Source organism: Accipiter gentilis, chromosome 9 (genome assembly GCF_929443795.1).
Source record: "Accipiter gentilis chromosome 9, bAccGen1.1, whole genome shotgun sequence".
NCBI classification, from domain to species: Eukaryota; Metazoa; Chordata; class Aves; order Accipitriformes; family Accipitridae; genus Astur; species Astur gentilis.
In genome coordinates, this window is record NC_064888.1 from 9700697 (window position 1) to 9721542 (window position 20846).

General features: G+C 40.2%; 1 protein-coding gene across 23 annotated transcripts in view; it reads left to right on the forward strand.

Moving 5' to 3' along the window:
* Positions 1-20846, forward strand: part of ANK3 (ankyrin 3) — a 385183-nt gene that overhangs the window by 161546 nt on the left and 202791 nt on the right. For 20 of the 23 annotated variants that reach the window (XM_049809747.1, XM_049809748.1, XM_049809750.1 and 17 more), the window contains exon 1: positions 9354-9765. The exons of the other annotated variants lie outside the window; for them this stretch is intronic. In XM_049809747.1, coding sequence (XP_049665704.1) covers positions 9652-9765 — 114 coding nt within the window. In that variant the 5' untranslated portion in view covers positions 9354-9651. Of the gene's footprint in view, positions 1-9353; positions 9766-20846 lie in introns of those variants that run through there. 23 annotated transcript variants of the gene reach the window in all.

The following is a 20846-nucleotide window of genomic DNA, read 5'->3' on the forward strand; positions in this document are numbered from 1 at the left end:
TCCTATGCAGGTTTGTGCCCAATCGTATGAGCTTGCCTGTCTTGGGGGGGGGGGGGGGGGGAGGGAGAAAAAGCAGGGGGTGGGGAGGCAGGCAAATGAACAAGATTGCAGTGCTGACTGGTATTTGTCTTTGCTAAATGTGTGTGTGAATATGCATGCCCAAAGCTATTTATTACTAACCACAGATTCAGAGAAGCATTCAGCATTGTTTTGTGAAGAAGAGTGATTTCAGAGTTAAAGCAATAAATTCTTCACATCTCCAGCTGACAACTTTTTCCTAGAAATTTAGTGCCTGAAATAGGACACACTGTTCCAGCTGAGACCCAAGCAAAGCTGTGTAGAAGAGAGATTTCTTTCCTATGTCTTCAAGGCTGTTACTTCTGTTTTTACATCCCTAGTACAATATTTGCCTTCTGTTATGTTCCGTTTGCCATAAAATACAAACAAAACAACATCCCCTCCAACCTCATAATCTCCAATTCTCAGTTACCCCTCTCTAAAGCAAGAGTAATGCATTCCTCCTCACCCCCTGTATCCTGTGTATTTAGCTTACAAACAGATCAGAGCACAAATTGCCTCTTACTATGTTGTTCTGAATAGGGCACTAATATTACCTGGGTTTTCAGGCACCACATCAATGCACCTATTCTGTGATAATTATAATTATTATACAGGTGAGTGTTTTTTTTTTCATATGCTAGCTTGCTCTTGCCAGGCCAGGAAAGAACTTGGCCTCCTGTGGACATTAATAGCTTTATGTGAAATTTATGCATGAACAACATTTCTGAATTTCTGTAGCAGCAGTGAATTTTTTTTTTTTTTTTTGCTTTTGACCAGTCTCTGGTAGTTATCATTATTGCTTCAAGGGTTTGTTCCAGCAGAATTTTAGTACTGAAATTCTAATAGCTGGATTTCCTTCCCCCCCCGACCCCTGCCCCGATAAAATGTAAATCTCTGTTTCTAAAGTGACCCTTAATGATCTTTGATATTGGTTGTTATTTTCAGAAAATTGAGACTTCACGTGCCATTGTTTTAAATGTGAAGTTGTAGATTTTATGACTGGTATATGAATTTACTTATGAGAAAATGAGAAAAACGTCACCTGAAAAATATACATTTGATAACCTTCTGCTTCTTGTTATTGATTGTTAATGATTCTGCTTTTTACATATTTTTGTTTTCTCTAAAAGTTAAGTCACTGCTGCATAGAGTGTGCGGAATGCTTACAGTGCTGAAATCTTACTCAGGCGGTATGTTGAGATTTTAATGATTCCCTGACTTAATTATGGAAAGGATCCTTTGGGAATGAGACAAAGATGGTCATTTGAACATAGGAAAAAGAATAATGAATAATTAAGGAGTCTAATTAAATGAGTTTCTTATGCTGGAGTGGATTGGGGAAAATTTTTTTCTCTTGTATTTTCATTTTAAGTGTTTCCTTAAAACTTAATAAATTGTGTTTATATTAGTAGGAACTAGAGTCTTCACTGAAAATACTGCACTTAGTTTTGCTAAAATGGGAAGTCTGCAATTAAAGTCAGAGTTAGTAAATATGTTCTCTGTAATTGTCAAGGGAGCCTGGGTCCAGCACGCAAGAGTGGCATTGAGCAGGGAAGGAACTGAAACTGCAGGTCTCTGGCTCACACGTACATGTTTTCCCAGTCTTAGGAATATTGCATGTTAGTAGTAGATTTTTTTGCATATGAAAGTAGTTCACAGAAATTAAAAATGAAGAATACCTACCATACAAAACAAGTCAAGGAATGATTTTTCTTCCTTCCTTGTACTTTCTGTGGTTTTGCACCACAGAAAATTAACAAAAAGATGTACAGCTGAAAGTCTCAGGGCAACTGGGAAATGCTGGAAACTTCAAAGAAAAGCTTTCTTGTGACCTTTGCAGATGGGTCCTTTGTTACACTTACTCAGCAACTTTTTATTTCAAAATGAAATAAGTAAGCTGCTCTTGATGCGCAGAGCATGGCAACAGGAAAACGTATGGGCACTGGGTCACTTAGTGCAGCTCCCTACTGTCAAAGGTGGGTGGGGGAAATAATCCATTTCATAAGGCGATCAAGTGCTGCTTTTGTCCAAAGTTATACGTATTTTTCCTTTTGTGGCTGTGTCATGGTAGGGAAGGTAAAACAGTATTTTCATGGTCACAGTATCTTCCTAAGGCAAAGGGACTTAGTAGCCCTGGATATACATTGTGCAATGTTTTATGTGGAGGCTCACTTAGTCAAAATTTCTTTTAGTTTGAAGTATATGTTTTTGACTGAAACCTAACAAAAATCAAAGGACACTAATTAAAGGGCACTGGAAAATGATCTATTAATTATAGGCAAAGGTGTTGCATCTATTTATGGCTGTTGGTCCCATTGCACTTTTTGGCAGCTTCATTTGCTTAAGCATATTCACTTATTGACACCTTTGCAGGTATCGCAGTTCTGCACTGGTATGGCTTTTTATGTAGCTTTTATTATTACAAGACTGCTATTGCCCCAAAAAAAGGACAGCAGGCAGGGACTTGATGCTGAGTAACTTGAAATACCACAAAGACATTTCCTGCTACTGTTTTGGGTTATTTTTAAACTGCTCTGACACGGGGTGTTTTCCATCTGAGATGAGCAGGGAATAACTCTTCTTATATCTGTTTGGGGACTGGGTGACCTGTCAGAGGTGCTTCTGAAAGCCACACAAGGACCTCCTTGATATCTGCTTTTGTTGTGTTGAAGGAAACCCCTCCACGGGCTCCTGGATGTGTTAGTGAATTGGCTGTTCCTTTCCTATATTGGAGCAGAAGTTAACAGATGCAGCAGTGATTAACTGTCCACTCAGGGTGAAGTTTGTAGCTGAACCATAAAATTCTGATTAATGGGCTTTTGCATTTCTTTTTTGAAACTCCCCAGGAAGGAATAGATCCTCCCATCATATCACAGACAGTGTTCAAGTTATGTGTGTGGGAGTGCAAAACTGACACAAAGCCTACTTCTGCACTTAATCCTATATGCCGGGGTAGCTTTTTCTGGCTGTGTTGGTGTAATTTGCAGAGGCATCTAACAATTCCCAGATCAAAACTCTCAGTCTGGTGCCATGTAGCACCATCCCACTGACCTCCAGGTCCCCCTGTTGTACTGGGGCTTGCAGTAGCAAAACTAGGAGAGCATGGTGGACTAGGCATAGACCGTGAAACTAGGAATTTGGGGAATGTTGATATACTGAATTTATGGTTTCAGAACATTATTGGGTAGTTCCAAACAAAGGTTGAAAAATATGTCACTAATTGTGATCTAGTGTCAGTTCCAGATATAACTTCCAGCCATTAACATGTTTGAAAACAATTTACTACCATTTCAGAGTGATCTTTGTCAGCATCTCTAAGACACATACTCTATATGTGAATTTCAATCCTGATTGTAGTCTGTTATTTGAATTACAGGGGAAAAAACAGAAAAGCCTTTTCTAAAAGTACACGCTTCTATAATTTCAGTGGTTCCCAGTAAATGTAGGGTTTTAGCAATATTAGTCTTGATGGAGGAAGAATAGGAAGAAAGTTTTTTGTGTGTTTGCTCAGCAGCAATTTAGAGATTGCATATTTTACTCTTACTGCATTCCTCGCATCGGATACATTTCCTGAGCTCCTCAGCAATTACATCCACAAACCCACTCAAAATCTATCTTCCAATTAGCGTGCCTCTATAAATAAGATATACCAGTATCTTTTTCTTACTTTGTTATGAGTCAGAAATGAAACTCTTTACACCATCTTCACAGAACAGTTGATATTAATTTGTCACTTTTAGCTCCCTTTCTCTGTATAGGCCTCAAACAAAATTATCCTGGTTTGAAAGTCAGGGATGATAATCTCCAGGTCCTGGGTACTCTGCAGTCTTCTACAGTCACACTTTCTCCTCTGCTGGTGCATGAGCGCAGTTTCCCTCTCCCAGTTTGTTTGCAGGCAGATTTACCATGCCTGTGTGGTAGCCTGGGACAGTTGAAGATTTATTGTCCCATTTTCTCTGCCCCCAAGGCCATGGGTTGAGTGAGCCTTGAGTCAGCTTCTGAACTGTCCCGATTTACAATGTAAGTCTTACAGGCAAACCAAAATCGGTCGTTGTTTTCTTTAAATGTCATGCCTCAGACTGGAAGTTAGTGATGAATTCACAGACATGTCAGTCATCCTCGTATTGGGAGTATGCTGGACTGCAGGAGGTATAACTTCATCGGTTAAGCCAAACTGCGTCATCCCTGTGTAGAGGAATAGTAATTTTGCAGTTAATTCTGCAATCTTGAATGTTACTGCTGCTTTGAGCTTGTTTGAGATTAGAAAGCAAGTGAACGTGTCTGGAGAGTGCTTAGTGAAAAGCATATTCTGTTACTGTTTTCTGTGTGGGTGTTTTGGGGGGTATTGAGTTTTTTAGGGTGGGTTTTTTGTTTTTTACATTTACAATTGTTACCATTTCTACTTAAATTTCCACTGAGTGCAGCAGGGTCATTTAAGAAGTAGTAAGCCTCTTGGTAGGAGAGTACAAATACCTTCAGCTTCAAATCTGGCTATTATTACTGCATCCCTGAATTTTTGTCATTTCCAAAGCTTTTTTTTAAGCTGTTGTGCCCTAAAGAAGTCAAATAAGAAATAAAACATAACTCAATAAAATCCCAAATTTTATACTGTAAAGAGAAAGAAGTTAAGGGGTAAGCAATATAAAAGTTGTCTATAAAATACAATTTAGATATTTCCCTTCTTTCCATGCAGTGCATGCATCCCTTTCTGACTCTGTCATGTTTCCTCAGAGTTTCTCTGGGATTGCTATTGACAAAGCAGAATTCTGCTAGAAGAAGCAGGTGGTTGGGGAAACTCAATGCAACAAAACAGAATGGCAAAACAAGCCTTAACTTTTCTTATTTTCCATTAATTTGTTACTTAGTGACCTTGATTTTCTGCATGTTTGGAGATGGGTCCATCCTGCCCTGACATCAGATATGTGAAAAGGAGATTAAAACTAGATGATAAATAAGCTTTTAATCTTGTTTGTTTGATTTATTCTTTCATTTGTTTTTGAGATGTAAGGCCTGCTAGTCTAACGCATGAGCAGATGAATTTTATGAGACTCCTTTGAAGAGTTCTCAGTTAACTAAATTTCAGATAGCATTTTTTTTTAAAACCAGACCTCTTATTTCTTCTGCTTTGTCTTCTCCCAAAGTGTTATTTTCATGAATTAGTAAATTGATATTGCCCTTATTTCTATCATGTCTTGTTCTTCTTTCTTCTCTTTTTTTTTCTTGCTTCCACTGCTTTTCTCAACAAAATAATCCAGAGCAGGCCTATAGCAGCAGAAAGATAGACTTCCCTTCCCCCTTTAATCATTTGTTCTGTATCAGATAATTCATAAATTAAGAATCTAAGAGTAATAGAACAAGAATTGGTTTTGTTTTTCTTCATGTGTTTTCCTTTCTTTTGCTCTCTGCTCTTTCTATTCTACCTATAACAATTCTTTTCAGCTTTGGGAAAATGTAAACATACTTTGCTTACCAGTAAGAGTTGTCATAGTGACCTTCTAGCACTGTGTGTGATTATAAGCCTTTTTTTGATCCATAGTGATCTAAGTAGTGTAAATATTGAATGTTTCTATGGTGTTCCACCTTCCCTAAAAGAGCTTAGATTTTCATAGATCCATTTTTGGTATATTCTTAGTAAACCAATATTTTCATGACTGTCTCATCTTTTTTTTCTTGTGCCACGTAATTATTTAAAATAAATGTAAAAGTGATGGTACCGTCTTTGCTCCATAAGCTGCTACCTAGTTGATAAATTAACTCCAATAACTAGATCGCAAACATTTCTCCCCCCAATAACTTCTTGTGGTTTTTCAAAATCTGTCTCAATGTTGTGTGCTAGTGCTGTTTTGCAACCTCTCTTGAATCTAGTTTTAACAGTGGGACTAGCAGCTTAAACTAAACCAAATAACTCGCTTCACTTTCAAGTTGATAAAATCACTTCCCAGCCATTATTAGGACTTTGTGTGTAGATGAAGCTAAGTAGACGTTATCCTTGCACTAACAGAAAGTGTAAATTTCCCATTGTTCAAGTAAGGTACAGTTTATCATTCTCCTTAACTTTATCAGGACCCTATGGATTGTGCTGAAACACTCATTGGCATTTCATTAACTTTGTAATTAAGGGTGAAATCAAATAGCTTAATTATTTTACTGAAGTCTGAAAAGAAGCACTTAATGAAGCTTTCCAGTACCTAATTCCCTTGAAGTCAGTTAGGACATATCTGGCATGAAAACCTTCACTCTTTGTCCATCTTTCCTCTGGCAGTGCCCTATCACCATCCAGTGAATGAGGCCAGTTTACCATTTCCCTGAAAGCAGAAGTTGTACATATACAGTCTCTTTTCCACAGGGGTCTGAATCTTTTACTAGCACCTTTTTTGAAACCTCTTTTCTGTTTGGCACTGTTCCAGCCTGCAAGCCACCCAAAATCTCCCTAGTATTGCTCCAACTATAAAGCATCATCTTTTTTTTTTTTTTTTTTTTTTAAACTGTTGCTTTACTAGCTAAGACATAATTTGTCAAAATCCTAGCTTGAAAAAGTGTTTTTTCTTCCTGAAATTTAATTCAGGAGGAATTTGGACTCTACAATGCAAGCAGGGATTGTAATCCACATAATAAAAACGTCTACATGTTTGGTCTAGTTGGTTAATGAGCTGAAAAGATACTTGGGATGAAGCAGGCTTGGCTAACAGATAAAATCCTTGCACTTACGCATATCTCAAGGGATTGGGTGGGTTCACTTATTATCCTCGTTTTTTAGAATTATTCTTGTTAATAAAAGCTTGGACTGCTTTCTACCTGCATAGAATATGGCCTGTGCATAAGGTGGCATTAGGGCTTTTAAGCTGCACATGTGCATATTATTTTCTGTACCAACATTTTAAAAAGTATGCTTCGAGTATTTTAAACATACAACACTTTATGTTATTTGTATTTCCATTTAATGAGGTTATTTAGGCATAAATTACAGGCTAGTATAGTTAAAAGATTTATGGAACATAACAGGATTAGCTCGCAAGCAGTGAATGACAGCAGCATTCACTTCATTTGTGGCTCAAATAAGAAGTTGGTTTCCTAAGGCAAAGGCTCATGAGTCTTCCAAATCCAGATGGAAATGTGCTGGGAATAAGAGGGATCCAACTCTATTGAATTTTGTTGAATCCATTTTCAGTTCTGGTCCTGATGTATTTTCTAAGCACTTCCCTGTTAATAACTGTTCTGTCAGACAGGGGAACTAATGTCAACTTTATTTTACAGAGAAAGAATGGAGCTTCAGAGAGAATAACTGCCAAGGTCATGCAGGCAGTTCGTGAGCTAGAAAGTGAAGCCTTGGATGCCTTTTCTTTGGCCTTTTTTTTTTTCTTCTTTTTTAAATTGGCACAAGGCAGTCTTCCATTTCCCACTGAAACTTGACAGTTTCTCCACCAGCATCCTTGAGATATCTTCTCCAGCCCCCTTAAATGAGTAACTTTACCCAGTTCCCCTCTCCAGTAGAGCTCCTGCGGTACAATACAGTCTTCTCACTGCTGCCCGGTGCTTCACTGAAGAGCTGGGCCAAAATCCAGATACCTGCCTGAATGTGGCCTTTGCTTGCAGTTATGCCCGAAAGCATGCTCTGGGCATACTTCGGGTATGCTCTTTGCATCTTTAAAAATAGAAATTCGTTTATTCAAGCTTCTGTAGCACATGGAGAAGTGGGAATTTACTTCTGGTTCAAAACCAGGCATTGCCCAAGTGCAACATTCCTCTTTCCACAACTTTCTAAAGGCAGCATTATATGAGTCTTCAGAAGTCTTTCAGATGTGGAGGAAGAGTAGGGAGAGGTACATGGTGGTGTGTAGGTACAGGGAGTTTTGGATACAGACAGGAACCTGTGATTTTACTGCATCAGGAAGAAAGGTCCCTAAGAACACATAACTGCGGTCTCCATCCTTGAGCATTTCTTAAAAGTCATTCCAAAATAAACAACTTTTTAAACCTAGTGTGTTAGCCTGTGAGCAGTAGACAAACTGCACTACGTGCTGCCTTTTGGACAACATACAGTGTGTTCAAAGTAGTTTCTGGTTTGGAGATTTAAAAGGTTATTTTACTTTTAGCCATGTTTTGTGAAAACTAAAGCAACGGATGCATGTCACTTACTGGACCTCAACAACCTGGATTCAGAAAACGTCTCTCAAGTTCAGGGGAAGAATATTTACAACCTCATGAGACCTCTCTGGATTTTGTGCTACACTTCAAAGATTCACTATGATTTGGCTAATTGCACTTCAAATAAATTTAACTGTACTTTTACAGTAAATTCTGTTTTTTCCTTCTGGGAATAAAAGCTAGTCTCATGTAAAATACACCAGTTTCACTTGTGGAGACTTCTGGTTCTTATCTGAAAGAAATCAGACTGCCTTAAAACGCTAATCTTCATTACTGTGAAGTATGCTACTAGGAATACTGGGAAAGGTTAAAAACAGCAATCTCGAGGCAAACTGCTGATTGTTCATATTTGTGTAGAAAAAATATGGTTCCTTATTTACTAGATGCTTGCTCTGTGTTCATCCTAGTAAAAGATCCTCCTGCAGGCCTTAATACTGCTGCTATTTTACCTCCCATAATGAATATTCAAAAGCTGCAGTCATTGAGGACTCAGGTGGCAAAAATAGTAAGATGATTGAAGCAAGCCTTGACATAAAAGCCTAAAAGTACATTTCCAACTACATGGAAATAGTGCCGATTTCCCTTTCTGACCACGTAAAAGAATGGTGCCAGGAAATCTCCCATGAATTAAATGCCTGTTTCACACACTAGTGTGATTGCATCTTTCTTTCTGTATGATGTGTTGTAATAAGTATGTTTAAAAAAAAAAGGGGGGGGGGGGGGGAAGACAACAGGGCTTTCTGTAATCCTCTCTCACAAAATGTATTGGAATTGAAAAATGGGTATAAAGGACACACTGTTAAGATACGGCAATGCATGCATTGTTTTCTACATAATGCAGTCAGGGTCTCCATGGTAAAAAGAAATTTTTATTTTATTTTTTTGTCACCATCAGCAGTTAACCTAAAGTAGGAGCTGCTCCATTTCATTATAGGTTAAATGGCTTAGCATACAAAACTAGCTGAGAAATGTACATCACTAACACTGCATTTTTTAATAGGTTTTAGAAACGTGCTTTAGGATTAGTGAAGAAAATACAATACAGCGTATGTTATTGTTCTGGAATTTTTTTTAATAGAAAGCACTCCTTTTCAGCATTCCCCCTTCAGTGGAGTCACTTAGACACTTCCAGCTGGTGGCAGGGGATACAGCCATAATACAGCTTTCTCTGTCCCAGCTGTCTTTTTCATTACGTTAAATGCATTACGATGGCTGCGCTGTTTTATAAAGGTTCAGGTATAGAAAGGTATAGGAAGAAATCTGCAACTATGTTTTTTTGTAGTGACTGCAAGCTTCTGTGAGATCTCTGAATCCTGCATGTGTTCCTGGCTCTGGTCACAGATTTCCTTCCAATCACTGGAACATTTGCTGTAAGGGCTGGCTAAAGGTGCCCGAGGAAATCACCTTTTACAAGGGAACATTGTTGTAAAGGATTTTTAATGCATTATGGCTCACGCAGCATCACAGTTAAAGAAAAACAGGGATTTAGAAATTAATGCTGATGAAGAAACTGAGAAAAAAAGAAAACACAGGAAAAGATCCCGGGATCGGAAGAAAAAGGTATCTAGATCTGTGCCAAATTCTGACAGGGATTCTTTTGTTTTAATTTTCTTACCTTGCAATTGAAGTATCAGAGCTCGTTCTTGCGTGTAACTTGGTAGCTGTTGGAGTAATTTGTTAACATTGTAAAATAGCATTGATAACCACTGCTGTGGGGTTTGCAAAGCAATTGAATGTTTAATTGGATATTAGTTGATTGCAGTGGTGATGCAGAAGGTGTGCATTCATTTCTCGGATAACTCACTTGTGTTACTGTGATATGCAAGCTGTGAGTTGAAAATAGTTTGTAACCATGATGTGAGGTTAAATGCTGAGCTTTCTCATAGGTTTAATAGCAGAATAGTTTAGCCTTACATACATGTACTTAAAAGGGATGTGTGTGGAGGCAGATTTTTTTTTCTTTGTGTTGGGACTGTGTCACATGTTTGGCTTCTGAAACATTCATTTTTGGGATAATGTTACAGAAATAAGGTGTTTTGGTGTTTCTCTTTTCTACTAAGGGTGAGCTGTTTTACAGAATTGAGCTGTAACAATCTGTTATTAGCAACTTTCTTTTGTTAGGGAAATATGTGACTGAGATCACAGAGCCTGGTTTTTCTCTGCTGTAGATTTGTCTTAGCTGCAGAAAACCCTCTAGCAAACTAGGATCTGAAAAATTCTGTAGGCACTGCATTGCTCATTGTTCAGTTCAGGAGCCTCTGTGTGATTCCAGTCTTACTGTTTCTCTCTAAGGTATAAAGCAAAATAGTTATGGTTTGTGGCATAAGGACAGATAAAGAGGCCAGTCACTTTGGCAGCTCTGTGGATATGTCCTTAAAAATGACACCTTGTACTCTGCTCCATAGACATAAGGCCCTGCCATGATTTCTTGTCTTTGGCTGTATTTTATTACAATTTTTCAAGAACATATCAAGAAGCCGGTTGTCTTAACAGAAACCTGGGTATGTAGTACTTCTGTGTGCCTTTGTGAAATCCCCCTAAGGGGGGGATTGGATTATCTTCATATGCTCAGATAAGCGGTGCATGTGCTTCCTAAATGACATGTAGATTTCCTCTAACATATGTGCATCTTTTGGTTGGGTGAGAGTCAGCATTTTCCTGCCCTTTTCTCTTTTTTCTCTGCTATGGCAGTACTATACATAATGAAAAGCACTAAGAAACCCACTGCCTTCTGTTCTAGTGAGCACATTAGGAGACTGTTTAGATGGCTGCAGTGAATGTACTGCAGCATGTTAACTGTAGGTATTTTTTCTGTGTGAATGTATACATACAGATCTTCTGAATCATCTCCCAGTATAAAGGAAAGTCTGAAAATAAGATTCTTTGGGGCGCTGTTGTTTGAAACTAGCCTGAATTAGTAATATTTTTCTTGCCTTCTATTTAGGTTATGTGCAGGTCTGTAATATAGCTATCAGGGTGAGTTTTTTTCCCCCAGCTGAAAATTACCACAGCAGCTACGAATTTTAGGAGCTGGCCTGCAAACCCATATTTACCCATGGCTTGTGAGCTAAAATGTATAGTCTCTCAGCTGACTCTACTCATGATGCAGGAAGCCCACGTTGTACTTAACGTGCTCAAGTTTAACAATAGCATGCCCAACCATACCCATATACTGTCTTTGTGTGAGGGTCATTTCTCACAGTTTGTAATTAGAACAATATAGAAGGGATGTGGCAGTGAGAGGCTCTTGATTCAGTGAGGTGAGACAATTGCTTTGTGGACAAAAATGCTTTATTGTTTATACAACACAGTGCTGTAGAAAAGAAATCTCTTGGCAGCCAGAGTGGCACATGGATAAATATCAGCCTATTAATCTCAAATGTATGGACTTTTTTCAGTGTTTTATTTCTGCATCTTAAGAATGAGATAAAATAGAGAGCTTTTGCTCCACCAAAGGCTTTTTTGGGGTATCGCCCACCCCCACCCCCCCACCCCTTCATGTCACACTGGAATTTGGTAGCTTATTCCAGTTTCTTTCTGGGTTTCCTTAGGACTTTGCAGATTCAGGGCACGTAGAGGCTCTCTCTACTAGGAGAATGATGGACCAAAAAGCAGCAATTGCTTCACTTAGCATTTATACATTTGGGCATCAGTCTTCTCATAGCAAAGATGTGGTTCTACCACCCAGTACATAGGGCGTAGGAAGTCCAATAATTGTGGTTTGCCATTTTGTACTTTCCTGACTATTTAAAACATTTTCCCCCCAATTTTTCCACTATGAGTTGTGAGTCACTTCTTGTTCCTCTGCACCACCCACAAGCAAGCAGTACTCTGGGGTTTTTTTGTTGATCACATGATACTGCACAAAGCTAACCCTTTGCTTAAGCAGTATACAGAAATATCCTTTAGGGTCTTCCAATCACATTGGAACAACAGAGAGTGCTAATGTTTCTGGATAATTTATACAGTAAGGAGACCAAGGCAGCCAATGGTTAGAAAGCAAGGCTGGTGGGAGCACCCAGTGTCCTAGACTTGATGATACCAGCAACAGTCATGATGATTTATGTTCCTATTTAGTTTGAGGATTGCTGTCTGGGCGTAATATTTCACTGCTTTTGACGGGTTAAGCAATTTACAGTGCAATAATGTTTCTGTTAAGGCTTGCTGCAATATTTGTACGAGAGAAATGACCTTTTTAAAAATATACACAAAACAAAACCCTGTATTATATCCAATCCTATTTCATTTCAAGGTGAGATGTTTTCAAATTGCCACACTTAGCTCTGTAGAGACGTTGTGCTTCTGTGCCCTGTGGGCCCACCATGCTCTTTGTGTTTGCCTGAATTCAAGACATTTCTGAAGGTTCAGAGCTTAAGTAGTTTAACTCATGCAGGAGAAGGGGATGAGACCAGCAAGTGAAGTAAGTACAGTGAAGGGTCTGCATTATACAGGTTTCCCATTTATTCTTTTCAAGTTTATATTACAGCTTCAAGCGGTTCTGCCTCTGGATGGTTTTGCAGTGTCCTACACTGCAAGTAGTTTAAGTACACCCAAGGGCAGACCTAAGCCTTAAATGGTATCACAGAACAAGCCAAGCCACCCTTAATAATAAGCGATTCATAGGATAGCTTGCTTGATTTCTTATAGTGCGGCTCTGTCGTTCGTAGTTTGGTTTGTGAAAACTAGAAATTCTTTATCGTATAATAATGTCTGGAAAGAAATTAGTTGCTTAGTCAGTGCCGTTCCTAAAATAAAGGTGAAATCTCTGAAATTGTTTTTTGTGTTCTCTGTTCAGCGCATAGTAGAAGAGAAGGGCAGGTCTTGGCACATACTCAATGATTTATGTTTTATACAATATTCAGTAGGACTGAAGTGGTTTCCATTTGCATGTAGTGCTCAGGAGCTAGCATGTTCTTTGGGAACACAGAATAGCTTGATCACAATGCAAAGCCTGACTGCTGCTGTCTCTAAGATGTTAAAGGCTGTTGCTGTCACATCCTCTGCTGCTGCAAACTTGTGGGCAGCAGAGAAAGTAATGTATGCCAATGTTGCAAATCCTGGTAATTTCATCATAAGGCTCACAGTGTTTGAAGGTTTTACTTAACTTTCAGGTCTGCTGGAAAAATTGCCCTGCAATTTCCTAATGGGTATAAATTGAAATGCTGTGTCAGGAACAACCTGTAGGTGTGCGGCTGTTCGTGTGGCTTCAAGGAGCTTGTGCATCTTCTGGGCTGGGATCTGCTCCCAGCTGCGAGGGCCTGCGGAGATGGCTTGGACTGCCCAAGGTAGCAGAGCTGGAAACACCTCCCAGGGGCATCAGGACCCCAGGAGGGCATCATCATGTCCTAGCTGGGAGACTCCCACTGTTTACTTTCCCCTCAGCTCTCTCGGGGCTGTCAAATATTTTATGGATATCAGTCATGTCAAGTACAAGTCTCATGAGTTTGAAAAAATTCACCATCTGCACCCACACAATTAACCTGAGCAAAGGGTTGTGTGCAGACCAGCTTCAGCACAAATGGCTTCTTCAGTTTGGTTCACAGTGATAATTAAAGCAGGTTTAAGGAAAACAGGAATAATTCTTTCTATCATAGGCACATGCTCCTACAATGAATTGCCCTGTGGATTTAAAAAGCAATTCGGGTTGGAATTGGTACAGTTTTCACATGCAAACAAGTCTACCAGTTATCAGGTAAACCTTGAAATGTGATCTTCAAGGCTTTTAACTCATATAACAAGTACAAATCCCCATAATTTTTTTTTTTTTTAATTTTATGATTTTTAAACAAATCTCAGAATTAGAGAGATCTGTTTCGTAGTTTCTGAACAGTTGAACTTGACAGTAGTAGAACCTAGATAGGTTGGGCACAAATGATTGTTCCTTAACTCAGTTGTGTTAAGGCATAAACCAGGTGGATGTTGCTCTAATATCTGGGAACATGACCTATAGTAAATGAAAAGATTGTGTAGATTTAGGGCCTGAAGGAAAAACTGTTAAGTCAGTGAATCTTCCCTAGGTGTGAGGAAAATTTTGGTCATGTCCTTGATTTTGGACATGATGCTCTGTCAGAAGCATATCTAATTAAATAATTGAAAGATACTTTTGATAGATGTTTAGGGGCACTGGTGGATGGGACATCTACGAGCAGTGTTGAGTTCTTACTAGCATGGGGTAGGGTGGTGAAAGAGTGTTTCTATTCAGCTGGAAAAACAATTCTTTCTTTGAAGATGACCCCCAAAGGAATAAAAAGATTGCATTGTATTGTGTGGGTAGCACTACAGCATCATTTGAAGTGGGCACTGCTCAGCGTTGCTTTGTTGTTGTGATGGGTTGACCCTGGCTGAACACCAGGTGCCCACCAAAGCCGTTCTATCACTCCCCCATCCTCAGCTGGACAGGGGAGAGAAAATATAACAAAAGGCTCGCGGGTCGAGATAAGGACAGGAGAGATCATTCACTATTACCGTCACGGGCAAAACAGACTCAATTTGCAAAACATACTCAATTTATTACAAATCAACCAGAGCAAGGTAGTGAGAAGTAAAACGAAATCTCAGAACACCTTCCCACCACCCCTCCGTTCTTCCCGGGCACAACTACCCTCCCGGATTTCACCACCAAGCCCCCCCAGCGGCACAAAGGGGACAGGGATGGGGTTTATGGTCATCACACGTTATTTTCTGCCGCTTCACCTCCTCAGGACGAGGGCTGATCACACTCTTCCCCTGCTCCAGCGTGGGGTCCCACCCACGGGAGACAGTCCTCCACGAACTCCTCCAACGTGGGCCATTCCCATGGGCTGCAGTTCTTCACGAACTGCTCCAGCATGGGTCCATTCCACGGTGTGCAGTCCTTCAGGAGCACACTGCTCCAGCGCGGGTCCCCCACGGGGTCACAAGTCCTGCCAGAAAGCCTGCTCCGTGGGCTCCTCTCTCCACAGATCCGCAGGTCCTGCCAGGAACCTGCTCCAGCGCGGGGTTCCCACGGGGTCACAGCCTCCTTCGGGAACCCACCTGCTCCGGCGTGGGGTCCTCCACGGGCTACAGGTGGATATCTGCTCCACCGTGGACCTCCCTGGACTGCAGGGGGACAGCCTGCCTCACCAGGGTCTTCACCACGGGCTGCAGGGGAATCTTCGCTCCGGCGCCTGGAGCATCTCCTCCCCCTCCTTCTTCACTGACCTTGGTGTCCGCAGGCTTGTTTCTCTTACATGTTCTCACTCCTCACTCCGGCGGCAGTTTCTCTCCGTCCCAACTTTTTCCTTCTTAAAAATGTTATCACAGAGGCGTTACCACTATCACTGATTGGCTCGGCCTTGGCCGGCGGCGGGTCCGTCTCAGAGCCGGCTAATATGGGCTCGCTCTCTCTTGAACACAGGGGAAGCTTCCAGCAGTTTCTTACAGAAGCCACCCCTGTAACCCCCCCCCCGCTACCAAAACCTTGCCAAACAAAACCAATACAGTTGTTTATAAACCCAGAAAAAATTTTGCACTGTTATACGACTACAGTTTTATTTAGGCAGGTTTAGAACATTCGGCTTTTCCTCTTCACCTTCTCGATGCCTCAGGATTGTGCCGTCGCAACTGATGGCCTTTAGTTATTATGCAAATGTCAGTTTGGGTTATAAACCATGTTATGCTTGATGTTACTAGCTTGTGGTGGGAGGAGATGGGGAAAAGGGAGGACCAACAATGGGCATCCTCGGCATTATAGGACTAGATTTAGAGCTGGACTCTCAGTGAGTGTAAATCAATACTGTTTCAACTACCAGGTTGGTTGGTATTAATGGAGTCTTTTATCCTTCTGTTTTTTCCACCCAGGCTGGATTTTATTGGGGTTTTTTTTTGAAGAGCTGAGGGGGGAGGGGAAAATGGATGCTTTTGAAGCAAAAGAAAGTTCAAAGATAATGTTTAATGAACAGTGGTTTTGTTTGTTTGTTTGTTTTTAATAAAAACCCCCAAAGTCTTTATGCGGTTATGAATATTCAGCCCTGTGCCAAAAGTCAAAGCACTGATAATTTCAAGCTCTTAACTTGCCTGAATTGATGGCTTCAGGATAAGTTGTGCGTACTTTGATAAAATTCCCCTTGGCCATTCACTAAATGTTTGTTACACTAAATGCTAGTGGAACTGACTGAGCATCTGCTAAAATTGAGTGCTAGACTCAATCAGACCTAGTTTGACTAGAATGGGGGGTAAGAACTAGGCTCTTGGTGTATGTGATGTGGGTAGAGGAAAGAAATAGAGAAGAAAACTCTGAGTTGTAAGATGTATTTTTAAAAATATATATTTATTTAATTCCTATACAAAGCCTGATGTATTCCCACATTGATTTGAATGGAAGTTTGGACAATAAAAGGCTGGATTTGCTGCTACTCAGTAATTTGTACAGCTATTTAGGCCACTGGAGGAGTGGTAATGGGGATTTTCTGGCTGAGGCAGTAGGGCTAGCACAGGGCTGTGTTGTAAAGGCATAGAGAACTGGGCCTTAAGGGTTTGATCAGGCCCAGCATGCCTGTAAAGTTGGAAACCTCTTAGGCCTTTTAGCAACTCCACATAATAATGCCTCCCCATTAGACTGGGATGTGTGGGGGCCCTTTCGGGTAATGAGCTCAACTGAGACAATATAGCTGCCCCACATTATTCCTGACTTCAGTTATCTAACTTAGGCTATAGCCCTATATATTAAATGGAGAAAGATAGGTGCCTTCAGAGGATAATTCAGTGCATGTAAGTGAGACACGTTGAAGCAATGTCCTCATTTTCAAAGGTATCAAGTATCCTCCAGCCCTGCAGCTTCAGCTGAGAGCTTTGGGCATTCTGCAGATCAGGCACTGGCATCTCTGGTGGATGTTTGGGATTGTATAACGCTTTTAAAAATCTTTCTTGTATATCGGTTGCCTGAATGTGGTATTTGTGTGGAGCTCTGCTTTGTTAGCCAGTGCTCTGTGAGGTGGCTAGTTACTGATCTTGACAGAAGAGGTCAGCTTTCATTTTTATTTTTTACAGAGATTGAAATCACTGTGTGGTGACTTGGAAGGGAAATCCAGCAATGTTTCTTTAGTATTTATTCAAGTAAGACTAATGTGGACAGGAGAACTAGATTGAGATATGAAGATTGTTTTGCTAATTGAAAAGAAATTTTGCTCTGGGATGTATTTATTTAAAAAAAAAAATGTATAATTTTGCCAATAAACTGAAGTTCTCCATTATTTAGAAAGTTAGACTGTTTAGTAACATGAATTTGTCCCACATGAGGTTGTTAGTGCTCCAAGATGTACACAAGCAGTTTAATGCCTTTGTATTATGTGCCAGAACTAAAACTTTATTTTGCCTTTGTAGTTGCAGAAAGATACAGGGCATATTGTACTGCAGAGCCACCTTCATCTGAGTGTTATTTTAGAAAACTTCTTATGGTTTGTTTTAATGACCTGAATGATGTATTTTATCTAACCTTTTGGTTGTTCAGCTATGTTTTATTCACAGTTTTGGATTTTAGCTTATTGAGCAGCTGAAGGATCTAATGTATTATATGTTGTGCCATGACAGCTTGTGTATCAATTTTAAATCTCATTTCAAGTGTTCATTTCAGTATCTTCCTAATTTTTCTTTTAAAATCTTTCATAATTAAACATAAAAGGACAAGGTAGAAGGGGTTCACTTATGTTTCTGATATCCTAGTTTATGCAGAATATATCCTACTCCATATTGATCCAACTGGAATTAACAGGGCTTTATAGAGGTAGTTACTTCTTGATAAAAGTGGTAGTATCCAAGGCCTCTGTTAACACAGCCATTGCTCATGAGAACAAGCAGGAAATTAAGGTCTGTGCCTTAACAGGTATCCACTACACCATCATGGCAAGTTATGCAGACACAATGTCTGCATTTATTTCATGGGAGTCACATGACATATATATACCATAGTGCCTAGTGGAGGGGACCTCAACAAAATCTCCACCAGCAGCATTAAACTTGGTGTCTCTGGTGACCCCATCTCTACAAGGAGCTGGGCAGGCTCCCAGGTGTGCTTGGTGTTTCACCCATGGAATGAATAGTTTATAAATACAAAAAAACCACTGTGATCTTGTCACTTGCTTCCCTTGTGAAGGAAAGGATGCATGTGTCACTTTGATACCTGATCCTGTGTCAGTGGAAATCACTGCCTGCTTTCTGCAAAGCTGTCCATGATGGCTTATAGAAGATCGTGATTTGTAGATTCTGAGCAGATTTCTGAACAGCTCTCAGTTTTGGTGTGTGTCGAGGGAAAATCACTCATCACTAAATGAGCTTGAATTACATTCATGTGTTCCACGCTGATTTGTAATACCCCTTTAAGTACATATGCATAGATGGGCTGAGGGTATGATATGCCAATTGTCTGTATTTTTGTAGAATATGGAAGGTATTTTTGAAAGCAGAAAAGTGTATCTTTTTTTGTGAAATCTTGTCAGCTCTGAGCTACAGCCCTGTCCTTAACCCTGTGGCCTCTGCCTTTTGAAATAAGATGTTGTTAAGTACCCAGGGTCTGCTGGAGTAAGACAGTTAGGAGGGAAGTTGGAAGAGGAGGCAGGTAGTTGCTGAATTCTGAGTGCCGTGAAAGGATTTCCTGGAGCTGCTGAAGTGGCTGGTTTTACATCATCATATTTTAAAAGTAAGCACCATGATTATGCAAATCCTTCAACTCTTATAGACTACAAGAAACTAGTAACCAATCTAAATTCAAGTACTCACATAGTTCACTAGTACTGACAAGTAGCCATGGGGTTTAACACAAATACTCTTGTCCACTAATGATGATGTGATCTGCCAAGCTGGGGATGGTGTTCTTGTAAACAGCTGCTTGCATGGCATCTTTGAGCTCTGCTGAAGAGTTCGGCGTGCATACAAAAACTCATACCCTCTAGAAGTAAAGGATTCATACACACCAAAACATACACACAATGCATGTACTATGTGAGTGAGTTTGTATGTATGCAGGGCGAGAGCAGGAGGGGAGGTGGTCAGGGATTTGGCAGTGACTCCCCACCTGTGTTCATCAATAGCCCTGAGTAAGGCATCTCCGAAGTGTCCCTGCTATCCACAGTGAGTCTCCATCTGTGTTAGAGAGCACTTCACTGGGAGAGGTTGTATGGTGCTGCAAGGGGTTTAATTTCAGAGGAAGCATGTTCCCCTTGCTCCCATGCAGCGGCTCCTGGAAAGCCAGGCTCAGCCTATCACCAGTGCTGTTGGTTAGTCTGGGCCCTTAGGGAGAAGCTGTCCACAAAGATGTTAGTGGTGTTTTCAGAAGTATACACTGTGGGGTGCATATAAATAATTTGTTTTTTTCATTTATGTAATTTCCACTGTGATTCTGTTCTATTGCTGTCATTGATTACTAAAGATATTATAAATCCTTTTTTTAATGAAAAGACAATTTGAAAGAACGAGTCATTAGATAGAGCAGATCAAAATGTTAAATGGTCTTTTTCAAACTTCTGCCAATTTTCTTTTGAAATTCTTCAAATGACAGCATCACCTCATGTTCTGAGTTCACAAGGCTCAGAACAATTCATAAGCCAGTGCAGTTTTTGATATCTACCTTTCAATTAGAGCACACCGATTTGCATATTCTAAAGAGCTTTCCTTAAAGGCAGTATTAAAATGAGAAACCACAGTGATGCTATCCTGTCTGTATGTTCTAATAAACCATAATTTTACCTGCCCTATTTGGTGTTGGTAGAAGATACAGTTGTGGAATTCACTTTCTGTTCAGCACATTGGTTTATTTTCTGGGGAATTACGCTTAAATGTCAGGATGTAGAATAACTCCATCGTTGCCCTCCTTCAGCTAAGCAAGACTGTCACAGCTAGCTGGGTGGTTGTCCTTCCCATTGATATGTCCTGTATGTTGTCCCCAACGTTACCCATCTGGAAGCGGTCCCCAGTGTTCTCTGGGAACCTGTAGAAAAGCAGAGCTGTGCAATATCCCCTGGATAGATATTCCTTCCACTTCCCAACACAAGTTTACAGGGCATTTTACTAATAGAAGGCAAAGGTGGAACTGAGCTACTGACTGTAGCTAGCAATGTATAACTTTCAAGTAATTTTTCCAGGGTTGTAATCAGAGTATCTTATAAATATAGGCATTCTTAGCTTTAGATTAAATTCCTTCATAGGTTGAATAATTTTATCTTCTCCCACACAGCTTTTTTTCTTTCTCCCATAACTCCTTCTGGACCCTACCATGGTATCTCTGAAATTGCAATCATTTCCCATTCATTAATCACTAGCTTAATGTTTAGCATTTGAAACCATCTCGTCAGCTGAATTTACCATTGGCCCATGAGGAAATATCAGTGCCTAGGTGATCTGAGTCTGTAACCTGTTGTCCTGCCCCCTTCGGATTTGTATGAATCTAGCAATCGTCTCTTGTGCTGAGGCTAATGTTTTCATGCCCAGACTGTAGGAAAATTAATGCAGATATTATTCAGAAATAGATTGCTGACTAGACCTTGAAGCACAGGCGAATAAGCCTGGAGTGCTCTCCACGCCTGAGGGGAAAGATCCCCCAAGAGGAGAGATATGTGCACCAAGCATCTCATGGTGCAGCAAGCTAAAAAAGAACCTCAATCTGTGTGTGAGTAAATGCAGCCTTTTCC